The sequence below is a fragment of the Gallinula chloropus genome (genome assembly GCF_964237585.1).
Source record: "Gallinula chloropus genome assembly, chromosome: 13".
NCBI classification, from domain to species: domain Eukaryota; kingdom Metazoa; phylum Chordata; class Aves; order Gruiformes; family Rallidae; genus Gallinula; species Gallinula chloropus.
The window spans coordinates 4522503-4535819 of NC_140098.1; the positions used below are offsets into that span (position 1 = coordinate 4522503).

The following is a 13317-nucleotide window of genomic DNA, read 5'->3' on the forward strand; positions in this document are numbered from 1 at the left end:
AAGCAGAAAACACGAGCGGCTCACAATGTTTTTATTGTGTATATGATGAGTCATACAAAGGAAGATGAAACTTGACATTTACAAGAGAGCAGAAAACTCGTTTTCTCAGTGGTTAGAGCCCCACAAGCCTCACAAACCTTCCAGCCCCATAGACATTTTAATTTTCGGTATTTCTACTAAACAACAGCAGCCTCCCATAATAAAAAACACATTAAGAACAGGTAGGAATTTGCCCCACCAAGGAGCAATCCTTGGACCACTGCAGGTTGGGAAAGGGTCCCAGGAGTTGCAGCGGGGACACCAGTGCCACGGCACAGATGGTAGCGAGGGATGCCCGTGCGTACAGCCTGAGCTGCCTACGCAGGATGCCGCCCGGCAGAAAGCACCGCGAGTGCAACACCAGCCCATGGGGACGTGAGAGCACAAAGTCCCAAATCCCATAAGGAAAAAAGGATAAAAATAAAGAATAAAAAGCAAAAGTTTACCTATTTTCCAGTGTCCCTGGTAGGTAGGGGTGGCTTAACGTCTTGCTTGCGCTCTATGTGCAGGAAACTATGAAGAGCTGACACCAAGCAACGCATTCAATTTTTGGATGACTCCATCTGTGGGACATTTAGCATTAGCTTTTCTCCAAGGGTCGTTTGCATTCAGTGGCTGGAACTTCTTGAACTATGTAACAGAAGAACTGGTTGATCCCCGCAGGCAAGTATCCATTTCCACGCCATCCACATTTTCTTCAAGTGCTGAGACATTGGAGCCATCTGGTAATATTATTCATTTAATAAGCTGCAGCAACGGCCTTCCATGTCTGTGAGACTGGGCTTTCTGGAGGAAACAGAGATTTATTTTTTGTTTATAGCAGATAGAAGACAAGTTAAAGAAACATTGCAGTTAACAATGTGTTGCACAAGGCAACGGCTGTATCAGAGCAGACTACAGGCAAAGCAGTATCTCTGTGTTCAGTGGTACAGTGCTTCTGTAGCAGACAGCTGCTGAGGGGGTGCCACAGAGGGAGAATCACTTCCACTGGAACAATGTTGAATTATGGCAGAAGTCGATTTGCTTTTTAACCCAAATGGGGATCTTCCACTGGTACCTGAAAGAGGGGATTAGAGTCATTCCTCCCTGCCCCAGCGAGGCTGGGGGCACCTGTCTGCTGGGGCGACTGATGCTGGGTCTCTGCCGGTCCTGGGCACAGGAAGGGGCTTGGAAGTGATTTATTGTGGGCAGGTTGGGAAAGCTGGAGGGAAAGTGAATTTTAGTTTAGCAAAGCAAAGTTCAAATGTTTCAGTGTTTCTGAGCTGATGACAAATGATCGGCTCTTGAAGCATTAGTTCTAGCTGGGCATCCAATGCACACAGCAGGTAACCAGGGAGCAGTTTAAGTGGTTACACAGCCTGGGTGGGAATGAATTCAAGCTGCAGCCTTACGAGCAGCTCTGCACACGCCTTCACACTGGTGAGTGGCAAAGTGCACATCCAGAGAACTTGTCAGGGATAAAGAAGGTGTGGTAATCTGTTCCTTCAGTCAAACACCAACATTTTACCAGATCCTCACGATTTCAAAACTGAATCATGAAAAACTGTGACATAAATAAGGCAAACATAGCCTCAGTTGAGAAATAAAAAGGCCTGAGTGGCCTTTAATATTATTCTTTGGCAGCCTTTGAAGGGAAACAAAAATCCATTAAAAAAGTTGAATACCCAAGAACACTTCCCGCTTTTACTAAATTTGTGCAAAATGAGAAAAGTTAAAGTGGTTTTAAATACTTGTTTCCAAACCTGGCACACAGAGAAAAATGTGTTATTGCATTAGATCCCGAAGGGTGCAGGTGTCCACCTCTCAGGAGGTCTCTGGGTTGGAGGCCCAGTACATCCGTACTACTCTAAGTTTCCACAGTGTTGTATGACCAGACCAGGGTTACAGCATGGGATGGGCCAAAGCAGCCACCTGGCTATCAGGAGCCCAGGCGCTGTCAGAGCAGGTGAAGGTAAAGCAAGCCGGGGCGCTTTACTCCACCCACCGCTGCTGCCCGCACGTGGGGCTCAGAGAAACGGCTGTTTCGTTTTTCAGCAACACACGCCGCAATCCCAGCCAACGGCCCACAGGGAGCACGTGGTGCTTGTCACGGAGTCACAGAGTGGTAGGGGTTGGAAGGGACCTCTGAGATCATCTAGTCCAGCCTCCCTGCTAAAGCAGGACCACCTAGAGCAGGTAAATGGCGTGCTGGAAATGAATGCTTCTGTCCCCGGGAGCTCCCCTCTGCAGAGGTGGTGTTTCACAGCACTTTCAGCCTTCTCCAGCCCGCAGCAGGTCAAAGAGCTGGCAAAGTGCTGCTCCCCTTCAGAGAAAGAGCTGAGCGCCCACCCAGCTGGGTGACCTCCCCCGGGCTGTACATGGTTGTTGTGGTCTCTCTATGCATGACTGTAATTTCTTATCTACCCTCCTAATTCTTTTATTAGGAACCTACCTCGTGCCATATTCATATCCATCCCATTGGTGACATTTGTGTATACGTTCACCAACATTGCATATTTCACTGCCATGTCACCCCAAGAGCTCTTGTCCTCCAACGCTGTGGCGGTAGTAAGTAAACCATTCCCTGGATGTCTATGATACACTTTGATTTCAGTCCTATGCTTTGCAGTGTATTTCAGTTTCTCTGCCTTCTGTTGCTTTAGACATTTGGTGAAAAGTTACTGGGCTATTTTTCCTGGGTTATGCCAGTCTCAGTGGCCCTATCTACATTTGGAGGAATAAATGGATACCTTTTTACCTCATCAAGGTTAGATGGAGTACAATTTTATGACCATTATCTAATTTGGGGAGGGAATGGTTTAATTTCTTTTGCTAAAGAAATGCTAGCTAGATGTTTTGGATGTTGTAGAGCATGAGGTCGTGGTTGGGCATGTTGGATATGTTCACTTATGCATTTCTCTGTTTTGAATCAGCAAACGTAATACTGAGCGAAAATAATCCTTATGAGCTACTGAAAGTGTTTGCAGATGTGGAATAACTCACAGTAAGAGCCAAACATGGCTTCAGCGTGGACACAAAGTAATTTTACATCAATAAAGCTCCAGTAGCTGCAAGCTGACAATGCTTCACTCAAAGAGGAGTTTTAGGGCCTGGTGCTGTTTCCAGTTACAGATATTTTCATTCCTGTGCTGGAAAAAATCCTTCCAGGCAAGATGCTTTGCATGCACACTGCTGATTGTAGGACCAGAATCTGTAAAAATAATTTATATTAATGGATCTATCTGAACTTTAGAAGTTCTTTTTTTTTTTTTTTTGAGGCATCAGCCTTGGGAAAGTTATTTCTCTCAGCACCTTCACAAGTATCGTGAGATACGACAAATCTAAGTGCCCATGTAACAGGTTAGGCAATAAATAAATCATTCTTAAGGCATGTTAAACCTCATCTAAACCCCTTTTGACACCTGAAATATTATCTGTGAGATATTTTTTTTTTTAATGTGCCTTGTCTACGTATGGCTGATCACCTCAGAGCCTTAAGAGTGTTCATCCAACCCTGGGTAAGGAGGCGATGCCAGCCAGCAGAGACTGGACAGATTTTGTTCCTCCTCCTCAGAGGTAACCATGCATCTCAGAGCAGTTCATTTCACAGATTACATTAGCCATGAAAGGTCTTGTATACCAAAGGTCTCATTTAAATAATTTACACCAGATTACACACACAGTCTCTAGTAAGAGTCTCCCCAGTTGCAGCCCAACACCCACTGGTCCCTTCCCCACCAAGACTGGTGAGGGTGGTTGAGCTTAGAAACATTATGTGACTAGGTACTGAGAAGGCTGTTGTACACCCAGTGGATTCAGCTCTACTCTTCCTGTTTCCAGGTTATGTTTCTCTGGTGCCCGGGAAGGCCATTTGCCCAGTTTGCTTGCCATGATCCACGTCAAGCACTGCACACCCATCCCTGCCCTGCTCGTCTGCGTAAGTTCTACCATTCCTGCTCTGTCGCCCTATAAGCTGCTCAGACCTGAGGAAGCTCTTAGACATACTGAGTCACACAGAGGGGAGCTGGAAGAATCCTGGAGAGGTCATTTGACCCCAGGGGAGGAGAAGTGAGTCAGCCTGGACTGCTGGTGGTGGGTGTGTGTTGGCCGAGCAGCTCCAGTGGCCCTAGAGACGGGAAGCCTTCGGCCTCAGAAACAATCCTGCCCCCAATCCCAACCACCCCCGAGGCTTAGAGGGTTTCCCTCATACATAACTTGAGCTGCACTATGAGCCCATTACCACTTGCCCTTCCCACACTGGAGATATAGAGTGACTCTGTCTGGAAACGGAGGTGTATCATTTAAGAAAGGATGAGTTCTTTTGACCAGTTTGGCCTGCTTTCCACTAACAACCTGGAGGAAATCCCCGTGGTCGCTGCTAACCTCCTGCAAAAGTAGGGCTGGTCTAGATCCCACCGTCAAAGCCAAAGACACAGCAGGTTCCAGGGAGAAGGCAAAGTGCTCCAAATGTTACTTAGACTCAATGCACAATACATGTGAGGGACAAAGCAGCAATGCTCTGAGCACCACGGGTGCTTCTGCTGTCTTGGCCTGTAAAAAACACTTCGGGGGAATGATTACAGTGGCCCTGAATGACATGTCTGCTGAACGGTACATCAGGCAGGCAAGAGATCACCTGGAAGTAAGAGGCCAAGGACTGGAAGGGTTGGGGCTGGCTGGGATGCTGGTGTGCTCCCATGGGAAAACCATTTATCTCACTTTTTATACGGTGCAAGTTCCCATTCACAGAAGTTATTCTTTGAAACAAAGAGTTTCCTACACTTTTCCCCATAGTGCAGCTAGAATATGTGATGGTTTTCCTCTGGTGTAGATGCTGAAGAGGAAAGTGGCCCCTGGTGCTGCTGTCCCCAGCTGAGTGGCCTGGGCGAGGGAATTCCCCGGAGGCATTGCTTGAAATGTCAGCTGCATCAGCTGCTGCCAGCTGCAGCTTTGACACTGGTACCAGAACAGTGAAGGTTTCATCCCAGATGCACTAGGAAGGGGCACGTCTATGTGTTTCCTGGCTCCAGCAGCAACTCTATACACCCAATGCACCCAAACCTAATTTCACTAAATAATCCTTCTGCTTGTTTCACTTCTGTGACTAAACACCCATATAGCTGAGGCTGTACAGCATTTCCAGGGCTTTATACCCCATCACAAACACCTTGTGTGTTGCCCGTGTAGGTTTTGGGGATAAACCACCCTTGATCTGCCCTGCCCTGGGCAGCCCGTGCCTGCTGGCCCTATCACAGGCTCCTGCTGGGCAGCCTCGCTCCGCTGGTGCCAGTGAAGCACAACTCCTTTGTCCTTAAAAATACCTTAGCTGAAATAACTCCCTCAGTTCAAGAGGCTGTTTCGCTGTGTAACAGGCCCGACACAAGCGCGCTGCCGGGGCTGAGCTGGCTGAGCCATCCACGAACGCCAGCCCCGGCGCTGCCCAAGCCAGCCCCCGCGCTGCCCAAACCAGGCCCTGCGCTGCCCAAACCAACCCCTGCACTGCCCAAACCAGGCCCAAACCAGCCCCGGCGCTGCCCAAACCAGCCCCCGCACTGCCCAAACCAGGCCCAAACCAGCCCCGGCGCTGCCCAAACCAGGCCCCGGCGCTGCCCAAGCCAGGCCCTGCGCTGCCCAAACCAGCCCCTGCGCTGCCCAAACCAACCCCTGCACTGCCCAAGCCAGCCCCCGTGCTGCCCAAACCAGCCCCCGCGCTGCCCAAACCAGGCCTCACGCTGCCCAAGCCGCGCTGCCCAAACCAGGCCCCGTGCTGCCCAAACCAGCCCCTGCGCTGCCCAAACCAGCCCCTGCACTGCCCAAGCCAGGCCCTGCGCTGCCCAAGCCAGCCCCTGCGCTGCCCAAACCAGGCCCTGCGCTGCCCAAACCAGCCCCTGCGCTGCCCAAACCAGGCCCTGCGCTGCCCAAACCAGGCCCCGGCACTGCCCAAGCCAGCCCCCGTGCTGCCCAAACCAGCCCCCGTGCTGCCCAAACCAGCCCCCGCGCTGCCCAAACCAGCCCCTGCAATTACAGCGCCAATCGCAGCCAGCGCTACCTCGCAATTCGTTACTTGAAGGCGTTTTAATGCAGCTCAGGGAATATCAAATGCTGCCAGGAAATATTAAATCCTTAAGAAATAGAAATACAGAACTAATACAGTGTAGGCAGCCACAGCAGCAAACCAGGCCAGGCTTCAGACCAACCTCATTAACACATCAGGTTCCTTTTTCTCTCCCAGTGAATCACAGCAAACCCCGCATGGAGAAAGGTTTCTTTGTACAAAGAGAAAGGCCTTTTTAGCATCACCAGCAAACCCTGTGTTTTTACTAATCCTTTCAAAAATCAAGGGGCCAAGCTAAATGCAAAATAAACAGACTGGGGCTGTTTGCAGCTCTCCTGCCGAGGTGCAGAGGCTGCGGCCAGGCACTCAGCGGGAGCAGCACACCCCTCCGCAGCCTCGCACCACCCCGGCATCACGCCCACGCCCAGAGCAGGTCTGACACATCACTGTCACCTACGCACAAAATCTCACCGCTCCCAGCGGCTGCAAAACCCGTCAGTGGCAGGAGAGGGTCGCACAAGCATATGACACTGTGCGCCTGGCAGAGGAAAGCGGGGAACTTGTTATGTGACACTGATGCAAAACACTGTCCTGTTTTAAATCTGCTCTGCGGTGAGACTGCTCAACGTGTGCAAGTCCTCCCCCCCAAGCCCGCGAGGCTTTGGGCAGGGGAGCAGGGGGACCAAAGGAGCATTTGGCTGCAGTGAAAGCTGGTTTGCCACCGAAACAGATGATTAAGAAAAGGGACATAAACAAGAAGAGACCCTGGAGTAACACAGCCCCAAATCCCGAGTGCTCTCTGGAGGGATTTGGATATTTATTTTTCCTCGGGCTCTGGCCCCCCACAGACATTTTTACGTGGTGCAGGCAGGGGCTCCTGTGCTGCTCAGCCCCTGGGATACCGACAGGCAGGGATGTGGGACCCAAGGACCAAGCCCCTGGCCCCCGAGGCAGCTCTCCTGGCTTTGCCGAATTAAACAGAAATACAGTACCCACCGGCAAGCGTAGGCATGGAAATTTCCACTTTCCATCTGCCAGTTCCAAACGTGAGCAATGCTCCAAAGAGTAAAGATGCCAGCCATCTGCAGCATGAGCTGTGGGCCTGGGGAGAAAGGGCAAAGCTCTTATTCTTCTTGATGTACGGGGCACCCGCAGCAGCATGGGGCACCACCCACACGTTAGTCTGCGGGAAAGCCCTCTTTTGCCAGGGGCCCTCATCACGGAGTTCAATAGCTTCTAAAACATGCAGCAGAAATGGATGGCGTGAGGTCATGGCTGGCCATGGGCAGTGGGACCACCTCTGCTAGCACCCCAGGGAATTTATGGTCTGGGCCAGCCTCAGCCCTCAGCAAGCCCCAGATAGCCCCAAATCCCCTTGTGGTACCAGCCCTGGCAGCACAGCTCAGGGATAACACCCCGAACCACAGCAGAAGCTCAGCGGGGCCGTAAACAAAAGGAGTTTAGTGGCTGTTAGGGTGTTTTGCTTGTTTTTACTGTTTCTAAGGTACCTTTTATAGTAACAACTCAATTAAGACTCTGCTTCTCTCTTTAAAGTGTTTGGCCACTCTTGTCATCATGCTCGTTGGAGACACATACACACTAATCAACTACGTGTCATTTATTAACTACCTCTGCTACGGAGTGACAATTATAGGCCTGATCGTGTTACGCTGGAAGAAACCCAAAATCTTCAGACCGATCAAGGTGACCATGTTAAAGCTAATGTTAAATCTCTCAGTGGCAGTAGTGATGCGGAGGGTGGGACAGGCACACCACGCTCTCCATCCTCCCATTTTGAAGAACTGTTTGTTTCTGGATGTAGTGATAATGCTTTACGGTCCCGAACTATGTCCCAGAGTGCCATTAGTGTAAAACCAGGATGCACAGGCAGACCCTCTGTGAACAACCCACGGGGGGTCCTGAAGCCACAGCACTGCCTGCGGACCCCACAACCCCCCATCACCGGTCAGCTGCTGCTGACGCTCTGCACAGTCGTGCTCTGCTCTGCTCTCTCCTGGCAGGTGAACCTCCTCGTCCCCATCACTTACCTGGCATTTTGGGCATTTCTGCTGATCTTCAGCTTATACTCCGAGCCAGTTGTCTGTGGAGTTGGACTCATTATCATTTTAACTGGAGTGCCAGTCTTTTTTCTTGGAGTCTACTGGAGAAATAAGCCAAAGTGTGTAAATAGGCTAATAGGTAAGCCAGCACCGTGGTGCCTCACCGGGACCCTGGAGCTGCTGGCAGTGCCCAGTGCTGCAGGAATCTGCTTAACCTCTGATGCATGAGTGCTGAAGCAGCCACGGAGCTGCCCGCAGCAGCCAGGCAACTGCAGCATGAGCCGGAGACTGCTCTTGGGCACAGGCAGCCCCTGGGCACCAAGTGACTCCGGGCTCCAGCAGCGTTCCTGTGGCCAGGCAGGGCTTGCCTTTGGGCAACTGCCTGGGCACGTTTGCCTCCTTTTGTGTCCCTGTGCATCTCCCTGCTGTTCGACTTGTGCACAGCAGCCTGTCCCGAAGCAGATGCACAGGGGAGTAACTTTTAGCATAGGAGGACTAAATGAGCCATCGCAGAGGACTAATAAATAGCCAGGAGCTTTGCCTCCCCCAGCCACGCTTTCCTCCTGCTGTGCCACCACCACGTCCCAATGCACAAGCCCTGCATGGCATGATGAATTATTTCATACTCAGAAGATAAGAAACCCTTACTTTATCACTCACATAAAATTAAAATTGCACCCCAGTCCCCTATGTTTTGGCTGTGTCAGCTTTTAAGTGTCTTGCTCCTGTGTGAGGACTTGGAAAGCAGCAACCACGCCTGTTGCTCCAACCCCACGGTTTCCCCAGCTGCAGCAGGGCTCCGCTGCTGGCATGGCCCCAGGACCAGTGGTCCCCACCACTGCCGCAGGGCAGACAGCTCTGCGAGGGGCTGGGAAAGGGCTGGGGGTGGGTGTCCCGAAAGCTGCCCAGTCTCAGCCTACCCCAGCTTCACAACCATGGACTTGTTCCAGAGGCGAGAAGCGTCGGAGGGGCAGCCAGTGGGTAGTGGGGCCTGGCAGCCCCACTGGGCAGACGTGTGTTCGTTCGCATGTTGCATCGCGCCTTTTGTTTCAAAGAGCTCAAGCATCCCCATTAACCAGCACGTTTCCTCTTCGCAGAGTCCATGACCTGCTGGGGACAGAAGCTGTGCTTTGTGGTCTACCCTCAGGGGGGAGTTGCCGAGGAGGAGGAGGCAGCCTCGGCCCGCTCGCTGCGACCAGCCAGCGACAGGGCCGTGAGGAAGTAACGACGACGCGGCCTTGGAGGCTGAAGCGGCTCCTTGTTTACATGCTGATTTTTGCAAAAGGTTTTCTGTAAAAAAAGAAAAAAAAACAGGTTTTAGAGCTCTAATAGTGAAGCCCATGGAACGAGCTACACCCTTTAAGGCAGCCGTAGCTTTTAGCTTTTCCCAAAAAAATTTAAAAAAAAAAAGAAGAAAAAAAAGGAAATAAAATGTAAAATCTAAAATGCGGCGCTGGTTGGTTTTTATTCTGGCAGCACACTTGCTTGGCCAGGCAAAGCAGCACAGACACAGCTCTGGAATACTGATTTTAGCTGCCATGAGGGTCCAGAGGACACACGCAAATTTAGGCATTTCAAAAGTAGGGCAGCTCCCAGTGCTAAATCAAAGTGGAGAAACCAAGAGAAAGCAAGGAGACCTTGGGACACCCCTGCCGGCAGGAAAATTCCTGGTGCTGTCCCTGGGTGGGGTGAATCCCCATGGAACTACATGAGCTTTCAGAGTTACAACCCATAGGAATCATCCCTGTAAAAACACAGCACATCCCTCCGAGCAGCAAGCTCCAGCACGGCCAGGGCAGGGTCATCATGCTGAGCACTGACCGGTCTGGGCCAGCCTTGGAGCAACAGCTACCAACCCAATGGTCTGCTTGACTGTTCAGAGAAAAAACGATGCAGAAGGTGCAATAAAAGGCCGAAGCATCTCACAGAGCGCTGCTCCTGCATCCCAGCCGGGGCTCACAGCACTGCCCAGCAGCTCTAGCGTGAAGCTGGGACGATCCAGGTGCTGACAGGGTAGGACGGAGATGTGGAGGGCTCTGCGGGGGGCTGGGCTCAGCAGGGGGACTCAGGGGACACATGGGAAGGAAGCCTGGTGCTTCCTTTTCCCGAAGCGGCAGGTGACTCCGCGCTGCTCCAGAGACACGTTCCCCACTTCAGCTGTGCTCTGCCAAGTGACAAGCCTAAACCGTTCTCACATCAGATGCTCTTTAGAAAGTGTTTTGCATATTTTATTTGTGCCAAACACTAGGGGAAAAAAGTCTAGTTCGTGTATTTAATTAATATCTCAAGATTTCCTGCCGCAGCAATATGGGCACTTTCACACCAGAGAGTCTTCTGAAAATGCAAAACACGGGAACGGCTCCGAGCAATGTTTGAACCACTACTATTCTTTTACAACTTTTGGAAACAAAACCTATCACATTCAGTAGCCTTGGTAACAGCCATGTGAATTTAATTTTAAAAGTATCTTTCCATGTGTGACAGGCCCCGGTACAAAAATTAAGGCTTCGTTAATCTCCTGGTTTGAAGATTTAAGAACAGCCTCAAAATAAGGAGTGAGCTGAAGGAACACAGCTTTCCAACACAATTAATTATTCAGAAGTATTTTTATTTTTAAACATCTATATATCTCTCTTCCACCTTTCAAAAAAGGAAGCACAGCTTATGCTCTTCTCTTTGTCTCAAGCTGTCAGTCGCGAGATTAAAACATACATTTAGCTAAAAGAAAAATGTGTGGTTTCTTGCGTATGTGTGCACACACGTGGAGAGAGGTTCCACACGTAAAACATGAGGTTTGCTAATGAAAATCATACCTATTCAGCTTGCTTTTTAACATTTTTTTTTCAATTCCCAGCACACCTCCCCTACCCGTACTGGCTGAGCAGCACCTCAACACTTACCCCACAGCAGAGGATCTCGTCGCCGAGTCTTATTTTCCATAACTCAAAATCCATCTTCTGTGCTATAATCTCCAACAGATTAATTTTTTCAATAACTCTGTTATCTAGTGGGGAAGTGAAATGTGTTACAGCACCGACAACAATGACTGCTTTCAGAACTGCTAAGGTTTGGTGTGGCTTTATTTCTGTTTGTTTAAAAATGAAGGTATGGAAATCAGTCAGCATAGAAACTTTGCAGCTCTTGAGACAAGAAGTCTGTATTGAAAAGTTATAATAATAATAACAACAATAACAGCAGCAGTAGTAATAATATGCTGTAACTGCTACCAAAGCTTTACTTGGCTATTGTTTAAGGAAAACAAAAGCCAACATTAAAGGACCAATTGCCTGACCAACTGTTAACTGGGTTTGGCTCAGATTTTCCCTATCGTACTGCCATGCCTTAAAAAAAATCAACCTTCGGCCTTAAATCTGAAGGCTGAATTTAGAACAGGATGGTTTAGTAGAGCTCATCTTCAAATCACATACCAACCCCCCAAAGGTGTTTCACAATGTCGTATTTCATTTTTAGGTACAACTTCATCTGTGCTCCCAGCACCACATACATTATTTTTAAGGGTTTGCAAAAGCCAGTTCCTAACGTGCACAATCTCTAACCACAGGAATCAATCTCCAGAACTAGAAAGCTAAATTCATATGCTACATAAAATTTAGCGGTGGGCTCAAACCCTGCGTAAGGGTGATTTTTTCCAAAAGATGAAGCAACAGCCCCAAAGGAGACATCATCACCCAAAAGAGAGGCAATCACCAGTACTTTAAAGCCCACCAAACAAAAGAAAAGCCTCAAGACAGCTGACACTACAGGATTGCCAACAATATTGCAATACTTGATATGGAAAAACAAGCTGTTTCCAAAAGAGAGTTCAAGGAAAGCTTTAAAAGCAATGCAGTGCTATATGAGATGATATATGCTCTTATATTTATGTAGCATAAAATATTAGAGGCTGTAATACAGACAGATGCTCTGTGCTGTTTATCCTTTTAGTGCTGGTAATAATAGAGTGTTCAGAGCGTTTCTGAGGGAGAAGGAGGTGATGTGAGTGTTCACAGGAGTGTCACCAGCATGCCAGCTTGGTGCACAGTCAGTGAAAGATGTGTCGGACTGTTCTCTGCAGTATCACAGCTTCGAGAAAAGCAGCAACAGATCGTGACAGGACTGTGCTACGTGCTGTGCAAACCCAGCCTGGGAAGTCAGCTCATCTCCCGGGTAAAGCGGCATTCGGTGGGGACCTGGAGCTGGGTGGGCACCGGTGGGAAGCACTGGGAGAACAAGGCAGGGGAACTGCTGCCAGCCCAGCCACTCTCAAGGATTTTCAGCTGCTCCGTGCAGGAATCAGCTGTTTTCAGTCCACGTTAGTACAGAAAGCAGAAGAATTTGATCTCAGCAGGGTCAAGGAGGCTCGTTCCGGTGCAGAGCTTTCATCCAACTCAAGAGGATTGATGAGTCACCGTGCAGTTAATAATACATTTGAGTCAGAAGCATCTTTGCAAAAAGTGTATCCAAAACCATGCAGGTGAGATTTCATTAGCCATGCTCAACCCCTTCTGAAAGCACAGCCACCTCTCAGCCTCCGGCCTGGAGGCTCCAGAAGAGCCCAACTGTGGCCTAGTGCAGAGCTGCAGGGACAGGGCCTGCTGCCTTTCTGTGAGCAGCTGACGCTGTGAAAGCAAACAAGCCGCTCCCTGCCAAAGAGATGAAGCCAAACAAAATGACTCATCTTTGAGGGGAAAGCAAACAGACGAACAAACAAACAAACAAACAACCCCCAGCTTCGTTTCCAGAGGCCTTTCTCAAGGTATTTCTCACATTTCGTGCTCTTACTCCTGAATTCTGGAAGCCTTGAAAACAAAACACATTTGCTTTCCAGACGCTTTATACTGAGCACCAAATGAGAGGAACTCAGCAATTATTCAGCTCCTGAGGAGCTTTGGGAGAGACCCTACATAAATGAAAATGTGAAAGGGAAAAAAAAAGAAAACCTTCCTTGGAATTTGTCTTTCCTTAGCTTTAGAGTTTGGACAGGTGTGCTCTGCCTCCACCAACTCCAGTTTGAATTCAGGCAAAGCCCCTTTGGGTTTTTAAACCTTCCCCCCTTGCTCCTTGACACTTCTCTCTAGTGCTCCAATTTCAACAAGAATCTTCTGCACTTGGACAAAGGAAAAACGAAAATCCAAGGAAAAGGGTTAGAAAGTGACCAAGAGATGCTGACAGGCCAAGAAGAAA

The 13317-nt window shown here is 49.5% G+C and overlaps 1 protein-coding gene across 1 annotated transcript in view; it reads left to right on the forward strand.

Moving 5' to 3' along the window:
• SLC7A10 (solute carrier family 7 member 10) overlaps positions 1-9358 on the forward strand; it is a gene marked incomplete at both ends in the record, with an annotated part of 41865 nt that extends 32507 nt beyond the window's left edge. Inside the window, 7 exon segments of the mRNA XM_084270045.1 lie at positions 549-702; positions 2463-2586; positions 2682-2785; positions 3859-3955; positions 7628-7777; positions 8095-8272; positions 9231-9358. Of these exon segments, the coding sequence (XP_084126171.1) occupies positions 549-702; positions 2463-2586; positions 2682-2785; positions 3859-3955; positions 7628-7777; positions 8095-8272; positions 9231-9358 (935 nt within the window).
• Between the last annotated feature and the right edge of the window lie 3959 nt (positions 9359-13317).